Source organism: Pteropus vampyrus, unplaced genomic scaffold (assembly GCF_000151845.1).
Source record: "Pteropus vampyrus isolate Shadow unplaced genomic scaffold, Pvam_2.0 Scaffold19, whole genome shotgun sequence".
Taxonomy (NCBI): domain Eukaryota; kingdom Metazoa; phylum Chordata; class Mammalia; order Chiroptera; family Pteropodidae; genus Pteropus; species Pteropus vampyrus.
Window position 1 is genome coordinate 6,832,000 of NW_011888800.1, and position 14,851 is coordinate 6,846,850.

A 14,851-nucleotide genomic window follows, 5' to 3' on the forward strand; every position below is an offset into this window, starting at 1 on the left:
CTCCATCCTCCCCCGGGCCCGCGCCGCGTCCCTACTCCCCCCGCGCCGATCTTATCGCAGGACGACAGCCATCGCTGTGCGGGAGGGCTGACAGCTGAAGCTACAGGGCCCCCGCCGCCCTCGGCGTCGCAGAGAGAGAGCTCTCCGGCACCCTCGAGACTGGGAGAAGCTGGCCCTCCCCAGTCTAAGGTCTCCGGGGATCACGCCAGGTTCCGGGAAAGCAGCTGCACTGCCGCCGCTCGGAGAAGTGGGGCCACCCGCGGGAGCCGCGAAGGCGAGACGGGTGAAGCCTCCTGAAACTCAAATGAGTTCGCGCGCTTCCAGTTCCACTCTGCATCTCGCCCTATGAGGAGAGAACCCAGGTCTGCCCGGCCTCAGCCCTTCTTCACCTTGACTCTCCAGTGGCTGGAGCCAACTCTGGATCCAGGAGAGCTCCCCAAGGGAGCGACAGGACGCGGGAGGGGGCTTGGGGCTGCTAGGTTGGGGGGTAGATGGTGGGCGCGGGAGCAAAAGCTGAACCCAGGTGAGGGGAGGCGCTGGAGGTGGGGCCAGACCCTCATTACCATACAGCTGATGCCCCCCTTCTCCTACTTCGGGGACCACGCCCCCTTCCCCCAGCTCTGTGATCTGGCGTCTTGGGGCAGGCACGCGCCAAGCCAAGGCTGGGGTTAGAAGGGAGCAGGCACGCGCTGGACACGCCTCCCGCAATAAGAAGGGAGACGCCCACCAGGTGCAGGGAGGGAGCCCCTGAGTCTTAGACGCTTGGCCCCTCTCCTTGCTCCAAGTGGTCACAGAGAGATTAATGTGCCCGCTGGCTTCCCTGCTGTGCCGGGGACTCATGGTGGGTGGACGCTCGAAGGTTGAGGGCCGATCAGGCGAGGGCTCCCGAAGCTCAGTGAAGGAGATCGGAGTCCGTTGGCGCTGGTTTCACTTTCCAGATATAAGTCTTTTTTACCTGCTCGAGGGCTGCAGGTAACTAGCGTTGCCGCCAGACGCACTGCCCACGGGAACTCCCCAGTGTCTCCAGCCGCACGACCATCCGGGAACCACTCGCTCACCTCCCGCCCCATTCTCCCGGCCCTCCAGTGATTCTCCCACTGCAGGGGTCTCCCCGCGTAACCCTGCGATTGCGGAGAACTGGTCTTCTCCGCACGAGCAGAACTGGGGGACCCATAGGCTGAGAGCGGCACGGAGAGGCGGGGACCTGTGCCTGACTGGCTGGCGGGGAGTGGGGGGAGGCGGGGATGGCGGGGATGGCGGGGGCGGAGGCCCCCTCCGGGCGGCGCTGGGGCTGTAGCAGCAAGAGGCCCGGAGGGGAGGGGAGAGTGACCATGAGTGAGTGACAGGCTACGAGGAGAGGAGCCAATATATATAAGGAAGGCTCCCGAGCGCGCAGGTTTCAGTAGCGGCGCTGAGCGCAAGCTGCGAACACAAGGCCAAGAGCCGCAGCTCAAGCCGCCTCAGTGCAGTGTACCCGGGCACTAGCCGGCTTGCAGCCCCAGGATTAGCCCGAGGACACGTCCTCAGCGCGGCCGCCGCCCAGACGCCCTCACCTGGATTACCTACCGCAGCAATTTGAGCAGAGCTAGCGAGAAGGCGAGGCGGGAGGAAAGCCCCGAGCGGAGCCTGGTTTTTCAGAGACTCCTCCGGCGGGTGGACGCACGGGGAAGCAGCGTCCCGAACCGAGCCGGCTTCAGGTCGGGCGGGTGGAAAGAGCGACGCCCCAGGGAATGGCAGCCGCGTCCCGTAGCGCCTCTGGTTGGGCGCTACTGTTTCTGGTGGCACTTTGGCAGCAGGTAACGTCCCGCGCCCCTCTGCCCCCTCCCGCCGCGCTCGGGGCCTGAAACGCGGGCGTCCGCTGAGCTGATGGCTCCCCTCCCTCCTTCCCTCGTCCCTGTGCAATAGCGCGCAGCCGGCTCCGGAGTCTTCCAGCTGCAGCTGCGGGAGTTTGCCAACGAGCGCGGCGTACTGGCCAGCGGGCGGCCGTGCGAACCCGGCTGCCGAACCTTCTTCCGCGTCTGCCTTATGCACTTCCAGGCGGTCTTCTCGCCCGGTCCCTGCACCTTCGGCAGCGTCTCCACACCTGTGTTGGGCACCAACTCCTTCGCCGTCGGGGACGACAGTAGCGGCGGGGGACGCAACCCTCTCCAATTGCCTTTCAATTTTACCTGGCCGGTGAGCAAAGTCTGGGAGCGCTGGGAGGTCACGATAAAGCCGAGAGAAGGGGGCTCCCTGGGACCAAAGCCCTCTCCCCAGATTTCCTCGCTCCTCTTCAAAACAAAACAAGGCAAAACAAGGGGAGTTCTTTTCTGATCCTTTTTTTCCGACTCTCTCACGGGACCTCATCCTCGGAAAGGCTCTCGCCACTCTCCTTCTTCCCAGTTTTACACTCTTTCTTCTCCCAGCTCTTGGGATACGGTTTCCATCACTCACCTTACCAGCGCTTCCCCCACCTTCGAATGGCTCTCGCATACATTCCCAAATCCCTCAACCCTCCTCCTACCCGGAGTTCTCCGCTTTCCTGTGCTCGCGCGCGATGCTGCACGCAGACCCGTTATGTTGACCCGGGCGCAGTAACTGTATCCTGCAATTAGAATAATTAAACCCGCTGCCGCAAGGCACCACCACCTCCCCCCTGCTCACCTCTCCATCTCTGTCTTCTCCCCGCCTCCTTTCGCTTCGCAGGGTACCTTCTCACTCATCATCGAAGCTTGGCACGCGCCGGGAGACGACCTGCGGCCAGGTGAGTAGCTCTCTCCGCAGCCACAGGGGGGCGACACGGCGCAGTGCCGAAAGAGTTAACCAGTAATAATAGGCGGGGGAAGTGCGGGGTCGGAGGGTGGGGGGGCAGGACGCTTAGCTAGGCTGGGAGCTGCGCCCCGCGCTGGACGCTCGGATTCCGCCTGCTGCCTGGACTCTGAGCACAATTGCGTTTCCTGCGGGTTATTTTTGGCGTGGGAACGCGGGGAGCACGGCGGTGAGAAAAGGCCGAAGCTGCCAGCGCCGCTGACGGGCCCCTTCCTGTATTTTACACCTTTCGCGAATTCCGCTCCTTTGGAAAGGGAATAATGGCTTTGGGATGTTGTTCTGACACAGAGGAAAAGGATATTTCAGCAGCACAACAATTCTCACTTTAAAAAGGAAAAAGAAAAGCATTACCCATCTCTGAGGGCAGAACCCCTGAATGGGCACCAGAGGACCCCTTGTTTCTAGGGTCTTCCCCAGAATGGAGAGTTTTTCTTTTCTTTTTTCTTTTCATTTCTTTCTGTCTTTTTTTTTTTTTTTTTCCATTTTGACCTCTTTTCCTCTTTCCTCTGCCTATCTGGTTCCAGAACCCTGGGATATCTTAACATCCTTCTATTGTCCCCTCTTTGAATGATATCAGGCCCCCTGAACACTCACACACACAGGGGAACTAAGCAATGGGACCCTTGGGTTCCTCTGGCCTATGCCTGCTGGCAGGAGGGGGTCATCTGGACAACTGTTTTGATCCAGCAGTTGCTGGCACCCTTGGCTGCCCTTCCTTGACCTGGCCCTCTGCCCCTTCAGAGGCCATGCCACCGAATGCCCTCATCAGCAAGATCACCATTCAGGGCTCTCTAGCTGTGGGCCAGAACTGGTTACTGGATGAGCAGACCGGCCCTCTCCCAACACGGCTGAGCTACTCTTACCGGGTCATCTGCGGTGACAACTACTATGGGGATAGCTGCTCACGCCTGTGCAAGAAGCGCAATGACCACTTCGGCCACTACGTGTGCCAGCCAAATGGCAGCCTGTCTTGCCTGCCCGGCTGGACTGGGGAGTACTGCGACCAGCGTAAGCAGCCAAGCTTCTTCCTGCCTGCCTGGAGGGGGGAGGGTCCCCTGAGCAAAGAAAAAGAAAACGAACAGTGGCATCTTCTCACCACAGCCTGCCTCCCTCACAGCGTAGTTTTGGGTTGCCCACTAGCTGGGCCTCAGAAATAGCTGGGGATACTTAGAACAGGTTTGGGTTCAGATCTCTGTCTTTTTAGTGCTCCTCCCCCTTGTGCCAAAGCCCACAAGGACCCTGTTATTACATTCTATCTAGCCTGGACTCTCCTTCCCTGTGCCACTGGTTCCCTTTAAGACACCCATGGCTCCTCTGGAAGGCCAGGAGTGGGAAGTGAGCCCAAGAGAGCTGGGGCACCCCCAAAGCCAGGAGAGAGAAAGTGGGGCTTCAGAGTCATTGGTATCCCAACCTCACCTAGCCCTATTTTCTTTCCTCAGCTATCTGTCTTTCTGGCTGTCATGAACAGAATGGCTACTGCAGCAAGCCAGCAGAGTGCATGTGAGTAGGGGACAGGAAGTGGGAAGGGGGCATCCCCTTGCCAGGCCCTCAGATCACCCTCAGCCTCTCTTTTGTTCCACAGCTGCCGCCCAGGCTGGCAGGGCCGCCTATGCAATGAATGCATCCCCCACAATGGCTGTCGTCATGGCACCTGCAGCACTCCCTGGCAATGTACCTGTGACGAGGGCTGGGGAGGCCTATTCTGTGACCAAGGTGAGTCAGGGCAAAGAAAGGATGCAGAGGGGATGGGAAAGATGGGTAAGGGGTGAGAACCAGAGTTATCATCTGTACCCTAACTTGCTGACTACTGAGCTGGCTTTCTCCATTATTCTTCAAGGAGCTTGGGACTTTTAATGATCTTTACAACTGGCCTAGAATAAGTTGGTGGGTCCTTCTTCCTCAGGTGTTGGGGAGGCAGGGTGGCTGGAAAAGCCAGGAGATTGAGAAATTGGCAGCCTGGAGCTCATACTCATAAATTCTAATAAGGCCAAAGAGAGAGGGATGCTGGGCTCAGTTCCTCTTTCTACCTCATAGTTACCTATTAATCCCCTAAGTGTTTGCTTACCTGCCAGGGCTGTTTGAATAACTCTCCCCTAAACAGCTGTCTGGTGGGGTGTGCCCACCAGCTGCCTAGAGGCTGTGTGAGCTGGGCCTCTGGGTGGAGTGACATCTAACTGACTTCTTGGTGTGGGCTGTTTCTGCCTGAGCCCACACAGTCTCTTTCTGATGTTTGGTGGGGCCAGTCACTCTTCTAGCTATACAGGGATCTGCCAGCCCCAAGTGTGGGGGAGGGAGCGTTTATCTCCTTCATTCTGTGAGCCAACTGCAGCATGTTCCGCCTATTTTCAGGGTCAAATGGGACGGCTGCTGCCATGGAAACACCAGCACAAGCTTAAGTAGGGTGGGCAGGGGGCTTGCCAGGATAGAAAGAACTTGCCTAGGACCTGAATTGCTGGCCAACAAGGGGTTGGAATTCAGCCCCTGTATTGTGTGTGTGTGTGTTGCTTTCTCCCCTTCTCCTCCAAACACACAGACACACACACACACACACACACACACACACACACACACACACACTTGCACACACATACACACACACACTCACACCCTGGTTCCTGCCCATTCTCTTTCCTCTGCCCACATTTGCTCCTAAGTGACATAGTCATATACTCATCACAGGCAAACACAGCCCTCACAGTCTTTATATTTACTCTGTCTGGTTCTCCTTCCTTGAACTTCTCAAATAAGAAAACAAATACTAATACTTCAAAATACCATTGTAACGAATTCCCCTTTAAAAATGCCTAATCACTACCTGTGGTGGCTCTTGCCTCCTCTCTACCATTTCCACCTGTCAAAATATTATCTCCCCTTCCAGGCTTATCTCAGCTGCCCCTCCTGCATGAAGCCTTTACTGACTTCCTCCTCAACACGTGGCCTTGCCATCTACTCCTATTCCTAACCTTCATTTTACCCTACCTGCCGGTGTTTGTGAGCTTACTTGGCAGGCAGTTAGTTTTCTGTGTTTTTCACCTTTGATTTGCACTGGTCAGATGTGGTTCAAGGTACTTCAATATACATGTTTTCATTAGGAAAGGAGGAAGGGTATTTGGGCCTGGAAGACTTTGAGTTGAGGCTTCTGGGCCAAACATGGGCAATGAACTTGTACTACAAGGAACCTCGAGGTGGGGACGATTCTCTTACTCTGCTCAGCTGGTTGGTTCCTGCCTCTACAGATCTCAACTATTGCACCCACCACTCCCCATGCAAGAATGGGGCAACGTGCTCCAACAGTGGGCAGCGGAGCTATACCTGCACCTGTCGCCCAGGCTACACTGGCGTGGACTGTGAGCTGAAGCTCAGCAAGTGTGACAGCAACCCCTGTCGCAATGGAGGCAGCTGTAAGGTGAGGCCCAGGCCAGCACAGGAAGGCAGAAGTCTGGCCAGGTGGTGCCCCAAGTGTCCCTACCCCAGGCGGCCCATATATATGCAGCCATGGGCAGGCATTCTGGGCAGGTGGGGCCTAATTCCCAGCCATGCATCCTTGCTACCCAGGGTATGACTTTGGCCCCTTTTGGGTCTCTCTCCAGGACCAAGAGGATGGCTACCATTGCCTCTGTCCTCCGGGTTACTATGGCCTGCACTGCGAACACAGCACCTTGAGCTGTGCTGACTCCCCTTGCTTCAATGGGGGCTCCTGCCGGGAGCGCAACCAGGGTGCCAGCTATGCCTGCGAATGCCCCCCAAGCTTCACTGGCTCCAACTGCGAGAAGAAAGTGGATAGGTGTACCAGCAATCCATGTGCCAATGGTGCGTCCTATTGCCTTGCTAACCTGGTGTACCAGCCCTGGGGACAAGAGAGCCGTCTGATAAAGGAGGGTCAGGAGAGGAGGGAAGACTCGTCTGTCACTCTGGACAGGCTGAGATGGGTCCCTATCTGCTCTGGATGGTGAAGAGCTTGCTTGATTAGTAGGGTGGCTTTGGAAGAGGAGCAGGTTAGTACTGGGTGCATGCCTTAGGAGGAGTAGTGTGCACCCTGTGTGGCTTCCCTTCCTAGTCCTGTGTCAGAGCCCTGACTCTGCTGTGGTGGCCTCTGACCTTCCCCAGGAAGTCCTGGGCTAGAGAGAGGGATGTTGGAAGCTTTGTGTCGCTCTTTGAGGGAGGCTGGTGTGGTCAGGGCCCTGCTCCTGAAAGCTTCACCTCACCCCACGGCCAAGGGGAGCCTGGTATGGCACAAGGAATCGAGAATGTTCAGCATCTTTTGCGATGAAAAGCATGCTGGTTAGCTTTGTCTCCTTGGCCTCCTGGTGACCCCTGATGAGGCAGGCGGACAGCACCATGCAGAAAAGAAGCCCCAGGAGCTGGAGACGGGTCAGAGGGCTGAGATGCAGTCTGCTATCTGGCTAATCACTTAGTTAGCTCCCCAGAGCCAGTTTCTTCATCACTGAATAGGAAACACAGTCTTCTGTGTTTCATGTGGTTACAAAGATTAAATGAAGCAATGATAATTACATTTATTTGAGCATTTACTATATACCAGGCATGTGCTTCTGCCATCATGCATCATCCCACCTAACCCTCAGAGATCTCCTATGGAGGGGATAGCATTATACTCTAATTAACAAATGAGGAAACAGAGGCTTAGAAAAGGTAAAGCAACAGGTGCCAGATCCCCAGCTAGAGATAGCTGAGATTCAAACCCAAGCATATCTGTCTGATTCTGTTGTAAAGCTCTGTGAGATCCCAGTAATGTTTATACATAAGCTCATAGAAGCGTAGTGACCAAGGTCACCTCAACTCCAGGTCTCCTGACTCTTTGTGCAGTGCTCTTTGTAGTGGGACCTGTAAATGCTGGCTGCATTCATGGAGGCAGGAAGACCTGAGCTCATTCCTGGGATGGAGCACTCACCCTCTGCACCAGAGAGGTTCCCAGGCAATTGCTGACTTGTGCCCTGTGTGTACCCACAGGGGGCCAGTGCCTGAATAGAGGCCCGAACCGCATATGCCGCTGCCGTCCTGGATTCACAGGCACCCACTGTGAACTTCATATCAGCGACTGTGCCCGCAGCCCTTGTGCCCATGGCGGCACCTGCCATGACCTGGAGAATGGGCTCGTGTGCACCTGCCCTGCTGGCTTCTCTGGCCGGCGCTGTGAAGTGCGGACACCTAGTGATGCCTGTGCCTCGGGACCCTGCTACAATGGGGCCACCTGCTACACTGGCCCCTCTCCGGACAACTTCGTCTGCAACTGCCCTTATGGTTTTGTGGGCAGCCACTGCGAGTTCCCTGTGAGCATGCCACCCAGCTTCCCCTGGGTGGCTGTCTCCCTGGGTGTGGGGCTGGTGGTGGTACTGGTGTTGCTGGGCATGGTGGCAGTGGCTGTGCGGCAGCTGCGGCTTCGGCGGCCAGACGACGGCAGCAGGGAGGCCATGAACAACTTGTCAGACTTCCAGAAAGACAACCTGATCCCTGCTGCCCAGCTCAAGAACACAAACCAGAAGAAGGAGCTGGAAGTGGACTGTGGCCTGGACAAGTCCAACTGTGGCAAACAGCAGAACCACACATTGGACTATAATCTGGCCCCAGGACCGCTGGGGCGGGGGACCATGTCCGGGAAGTATTCCCACAGTGACAAGAGCTTAGGGGAGAAGGCACCGCTGCGGTTACACAGGTGAGCAGCACCTGGAGGCCCAGGGCCTGGCCACGGACCCCTGCCAGGTACTGCCTGGGCTCCTCCAAGACAGGTGGGAGGCTGGCACCAGGCCCTTGACTGCTTTTAAGCAAATAGGGGGCTTTGCTACTGATCTTCCAATAAGATTTCTGCCAGGGGTCTTTTGTGCCTCTCTCACATTCCTTCATTTATTCATTCATTCATCCGTTCATTCACAAATGTCAAGTGTTCACATTGTGCCTCTTGTGACTTCCATCTTTACATGGCATGGCTTGCCTCTAGTGGCAGTGCTAGCTTTTGCCAGTCCGGAGACCCTCCAATAAGGTTGGGGGTCCTGTGGCTCTTTTAGGGGCCTATTCCTAACTGCTCCGCAGTCCCCGTGTCTTCTCCCAGAGCTACTTCTGCCAGTGCCCTTTGGCTCTCCAGGGTCCAAGTTAATGCCCCCACCCTCCCCATAACCCTCTATCAATCCCTCCCTCAGCGGCCTGTCTTGTGTTCCCTCAGTGAAAAACCAGAGTGTCGGATATCAGCGATATGCTCCCCCAGGGACTCCATGTACCAGTCCGTGTGTTTGATATCAGAGGAGAGGAATGAATGTGTCATTGCCACAGAGGTGAGTATTGGGCTCATCTGCCCTTCCAGCATGTGTCCTCCTGCCTTTTGAGGATGGGAAAGTGGCCTGGTTACTCTTGACCCCAGGGGCCACTCTGGGGTGGGTCAGGACCCTTCCTTGGCAGGCCAGGTTCATTGTCTCTTGGGTCCCTGCTGGCCTTGTTGCCACAGAGGGTGTGAAACAGGAACCGTGCTAGTGAGCCGGGCCTGGTCTCTTCCCACTGTGTTAGTGCTGGGCTGGGCAGCCGTGGCACCTGGCCAGCTTTCAGGCACTGCTTCCCAGCTGCTGGGGGGTGAGGGTGGTTGCCTTGTGCCCCTCCTGCCCCTTCTCCCTGGCTTCCTCTATTGGCCCACCTTATGCGCACAGGCTCCCAGGCATGTGTGTGTGCTGGGGCAGAAAACCGGGTAGGGCTTCCCTACCTCCCCTTCACCTCACCTGCCCTGTTGGCTTCTCCAAGAGAGGTCTAGGGCAGCCATGGAGGGTGGGCTCATGCCATAGGGTAACCCATTCCCTCACTCTACATGCTCTCCAGGTATAAGGCAGGAGCCTCCCAGGACATCCCAGCTTTGCCCAGCAGCTAGACCTTCCTTCTGCATTGTTTACATTGCATCCTGGATGGGACATTTTTAATATGCAACGTGCTGCTCTCAGGAGGAAGAGGGAATGGCATGAACTGGACAGACTGTGAACTTGCCAAGAGATGCAGTACCTTGCACACCTTCAGGTGTTTGTCTGGCATCAGATTGGCAGCCACACCAGCCAGGGGAACAGAGGAGAGGAAAGGTGCCACTTGGACCTGTCCCGCCAGCGGTGGCCTTCAAAGGGCTCCTTTGGGCTCTGACCAATTTTCCAGAGGGAGTGGCAGTGGCCCTGTGAGGCCTTGAGCTGCTGTGGCCTCTACTGGCATCTGTGTTTCCAAAAGTGCCTTTGGCCTAGGCTCCATGGTGACAGCTGGGTCCAAATCAGAGAGGAGAGAGGAGGCCAGTAAGGGCAGGGCCATCTGTGGGCCAGGAAACCATCGGGTGCGGCTCTTGGCAGGAGTTGCCCTGCAGGTGAGGTGAGCGACCGAAGCGAAAGGAGCACTTTCTGCCCCATGCCTCCAGCTACTGCAATATGGGCCTTGCTCATAACATCACCCAGCCTCTCCCTGGCCCAGGCCCTCTGGGTAAGGATGTTAGTAAGCCTTACCTGGCTTCCACAGCCTCCAGCCTTGGGTGTCTCTGGGTTCTTGTGAGTAGACAGGTGGGGGGCCAGCCAGGCCTTGCTGGGGAGCTCAGAGCAGTGATGCTGGAAATTCTAGTGAGAGAGAAATTGGGTGTCGTCATCACCTAGGCCCATTCCTGTGGCCTTGAGCTGGGGCTCTGCCCATGCCCACTACTGCCCCCAGTTGATCTTCAGAAATCAATAATATGAGTTTTTATTTTGTTTGGGTTATTTTTTTGTAGTTTATTTTGGAGTCTAGTATTTCGATAATTTAAGAATCAGAAGCACTGACCTTTCTACATTTTATAACATTATTTTGTATATAATGTGTATTTATAATATGGAACAGATGTGTACAGGAGTTTATTACTTCTTGGGTCCTGTCTTTGTGATGGCTGAGTAGATATCCTCTCCCACTCCTCTCTCTCCTTTTCGTATTCCTGCCAGCTGCTCAACAAGAACCCCCAGGACCTATGCATACACTTGAGCTTGGCCTCTGTGCTCCAGGCCCTTGTCCCCCTCCAGTCTTTGGGGAGCCTGGCCTTGCCCATCTAGTCCTCAGTCTAGGCCAGCCTTCCCTACATGATGGTTGGAGGCTGGCTATGGCTCCCCATTCCTTTTATGCAACCAATACTCCTTGGGGCATATGCCCCCTGACCTAAATCTATCCCCCTTTTCTCTCCTCAATTCTGAAGATCATGAGCTCTGGAGTCGGCCTAAGGGATTCAGGAATTTGGGGGTAGGGAACAATCCTGCCTGTTTTCTTCATTTCAAAAAGATTCCCTTCTTGGAGAATAGGGTCTCTGAACCATGATGACATCTGGGTCTTTCCTCCTGACAATTTTAGGTAGGCTGGCCTAGACTCAGGACTAGATGGGCAAGGCCAGACTCCCCTATTATTTTTCCACCTCCAACAGGGCACTGGTCTTTGGACTTGGGTCTAGCAGCTGAGCAAGAGAGCTGAGTCTGGGCACCTGGTCTGCCCAGGGCTGCCGGAGTTTATTGAAGACTGCAGTGGGGGGAGTGGGGAGGGGTGGCCTTCCTTGGGTCCAGGTTTCTCTGGTTGAGGCACTAATGAAGGAGTTTCCAGTCTCGACTTCATGCCTGGCTTTCTCTAAGGCGAAAGATGGTCCTAAGCTGCCACAGTCCTCTCTCTACAACCATAGACATATCCCCCATGGAGAACAAATGATGAATAAAATGAGCCATTGACAAAAAGCTGAGCAGATGCTCCCAGCTCTGCGAGGCAAAATAGACCCACCAGATGCTCCCAATGGAGTCCAAGTATATGCAGTGCTATTCGCCTCCCTTTTGCTCATCCTCCTTGATACACATACAGCATGCTCGCCCCTGATCTGGGTGCCAATGCCAGAGACATGAGAGCCAGAGACCTAGGCTCATCGCACTCCCTGCACGCACAGGCTCCACGCCTCACTCGTTGCTCCCTGTTCCCCTCGCTGCATTCATAGGGTATCAAACAGGAAAGCATTCAGAGAACTGTTCCCACAGCCTGAGCCGGCAGCAGGGGGAAGAACAACACGACCTCACTCTTCCTGCCCAAAATGAAACAGGAAAGCGGCTCCCGGGCCCTGGGGGGGCGGGGGAAACTGGGCTGGGACACGAAGGCGAGATGACGAGGCTCCCATGTGGGGGACAGGTAGGACACCCGCAGGCCTGCACGTCCACACCACCAGGCTGTGCTGGACTGCACGGCTGCCAGGCCCTCAGAGAAGAGCCCTGGAGAGGAGCTGGCTGGCTAAACCCACTCACCAGCTCTGATACCCTAGACAGGGAGCTACAAGAGCCCACTATGCAGGCTTTCTGGAACAAGAAAGGATCTCTCTGTGGACTTGGTCTGGGAAGCTCCAACCTATAGCTCATGCCTGGTTCCACCTCTAGCAACATGGCCAAAGCTGGGCAGGCACTTGTGGTGTGAACAGGCCACAGTGGAGGCCCTTCTCTCCTCAGGATTTCCAGGAGGTCACTCCCTGAGGCTCCAGCCCCTTCTCATAGGTAAGGCACCTAAGACTTTTCTGACCAAATGTCCAGGTGAACAGGAGAGGTCCCAGGCTTGGTAGAAACAAGGCCGGATGATAACTCCACTCACTATGAAGTGCTTTCCATGGCTTAGGAAATGCCCATGTTTAGTCTGCATGGGTATTTCAAAAGAGAATTCAGAGTTCCTTAACAGCCTGGAAGCAGTGCCCTGCCTACAGGATAAATCTGACCGCACAGTGACCTCCAGCTCTGAGGACAGCTGCTTTTCCAGGGCTCATTGGCTGGGAACCACCTGGATATTACTATGAGGAGGTGAGTCAGGGAAAGGCTGTGAAAAAGGAAGGAATGCCTTTATCCTGCTGGGTTCAGCCAGGGTCCCTCTGCTGCCTCAGGGCCATGGTCAGACTGGTCAAGGCGTAGAAAAAAAAAAGGACAGTGGCTCCTACCTATCCACATCCCAGTCTAGATAAGGCCACTAAACTCAGGTAGCATAGATGCTCCACCCCCGACGGGGACCCGCATGCAGCACTCCTAGCCTCTCCGTGAGTCCCCAGGATCTGAACCTAGCCCTCCGCCCCACGTGGTCTGCTGCATTCCGGGAAGGGGATGGAAGTGATTCACTCAGGGAACTGTGACTGTCCCTTCCCGGGGAGAGGATGCGCCTGGGAGGTCCCAGCGGCCTCCTCTAGCTGGCCGCGCCCTCCCTCTCGCTCAGGGCGCACGGCCGACCTCGTTGGGCCCGGAGCCTCCAGCGCAGCAGAAAAGGCAGGTGCGGCGCGTTGGCCGGGTCAGCCCTCCACCTGCCGTGGCCGCCGGGCGCCCCGGAGGTCCCGGCTCCCCGCCCCCCGTGCTCTTTGTTACAGCCCGACTTCCTGTTTGCCGCCTCCCGACCTCGGCTCACTTCCCGGGCGGGGAAGCCGCGGAAGGCCGCGAGTTTCTTGGAGACTCCCTCGGCTGCTCGGCTCCGCCTCCTGCGCCTCCGAATCCCGCCCTCCGCCGGGAACGCGCCCGGGCCGCCGCCGGGCACCAGAGGGCGCTGCGCAGCCGTCTGGACTACGCACGGATGGGGCCGCAGGTCCCTCCAAACTCCGGAGTCAGCCCTTCCCCATTCCGGGGCCCCTTGGGAGCAGCAGCTGGACGTGAGCTCAGTTTTCGTCCTTGCCGTGTAGAGCACCCTCCAGGCCTTGACCCCTAAGCTGAGGGAGTAAATTGGAGAGAACTCAGTGAGACGTTTCCCTTTAAATATGCCTCAGGGTTCAAAGAAGCAGGGCCCCTTCGTGTCCTTTGAGTGGTCTGAGCAGCCAGCTCCCTCCCCACCGCTAGCTTTCAGTCCTCCGGCCATCCCTGCCCACAGGCATCCTGAATAGGAGGGAACGGGGTTGGGCTGAAAAGGACAGTGGGTTTGAGTCGCGATGCTGAAGCTCCCTGCCCGCACCACTTCTCATTGCCAGGTGACCTGGGACAAGTCCATACATTTCTTCATTCCCTCCACACTGTTTGTGCCCCCTTTATATGCCAGGCATTGGCGATAAAACATGGTCACTGCCCAAGGAAGCTGTCTAGTTAATTATCTTAAACCTCTCAGAGGATAATACTTCTTGCACATTACTATGAGATTGAAATGAGTTAGTGTATGGAAGAGAGACTCTGGCTGTGGGAAGGGACAGCAGGACCCCAAGTCCTCAACAGTCCCCTTCCGCTTGGAGATCTGCCACAAGTGGCTTTTGCCACCTTTGCCCTGGCTTCTGGGGCCCCTGCATCCTTTAACACTCTGGCCAAGAGTGGGCTCAGCCTATTTCCCTCAAGGACCCTCCAAGGCCACGACAGGGTACAAAAAACCAGATGAAGCTAGGGCGAGACACAAAGTAACTGGCATCTCAAGAGTATGGATTTAGTGACAGGTTGGTTATGGGCCCCAGCTGTCCTGTGTCATGGCACCCCCTGCAGGGCAGAGCCAAAGCCCAGCCAGGCATGGCCTGCCTGTCTCCAGTGATGCTTCCTCTTGGCTCAGGTTGGAGGCAAAGCAAGCTCTGGGGCTTAGCAGAAAGGCATGTGCCACTTGGCTTATCTGAAGATTGATGTCCTTTTCCACAGGGGCAGATGTCTGGGTCAGGCCCATTTTACTAGGCCTGGTCTGCTGAGTTTCACCTCCATCAATGACTCCCTTCACTCAGTGCTTCCTCTTCTCTCTGGTAAAAGAGATCTAAAAGGTTCTGGGATCTCCTTCCCATTCTCAGAAGGGGATGGTGTCCTAGCTGCTTTCATTTAAGGGGCTTCACTTTCTTGGCTCTCTGTGGGCTTCAGAGTCTGCTCCCATTGTCAGGTCCCTTTTGAGCAGTCATACTTCTCCACATAGGCTATTTTCTAGGGTTCTCTTCTAAAGCCAGGTCCTACCATACTGCAGCATTTCTATGGGATCTGACATTTGACTCTCATCCCATAAGTCTCCTCTCTGTTCAGCCCTGTCACTCCACTGAAATGCTTTTACTGCAGTTCTCCTTAGCCCTGCAGCCAGCCACTTCCTGCCTCGACAAACTACACCATCCTCTCTCCTTGGA

General features: G+C 56.1%; 1 protein-coding gene across 2 annotated transcripts; it reads left to right on the top strand.

Annotated features, from left to right (window-relative positions):
- The first annotated feature begins 1,260 nt into the window (after positions 1 to 1,260).
- On the top strand, positions 1,261 to 10,765 carry DLL4 (delta like canonical Notch ligand 4). Of its 2 annotated transcripts, XM_011354933.2 has the most exons (11): positions 1,261 to 1,796; positions 1,906 to 2,175; positions 2,686 to 2,743; positions 3,550 to 3,816; positions 4,248 to 4,308; positions 4,391 to 4,521; positions 6,045 to 6,214; positions 6,399 to 6,618; positions 7,777 to 8,479; positions 8,984 to 9,092; positions 9,625 to 10,765. In XM_011354933.2, the coding sequence occupies exons 1-11, from the start codon at positions 1,731 to 1,733 to the stop codon at positions 9,628 to 9,630; spliced, it is 2,061 nt and encodes a 686-aa protein (XP_011353235.1). In that variant the 5' UTR covers positions 1,261 to 1,730; the 3' UTR covers positions 9,631 to 10,765. The 2 variants fall into 2 exon arrangements, with proteins under 2 accessions (XP_011353235.1, XP_023383533.1); XM_023527765.1 differs by having other exon boundaries at positions 8,984 to 10,765.
- The last annotated feature ends 4,086 nt before the right edge of the window (positions 10,766 to 14,851 follow it).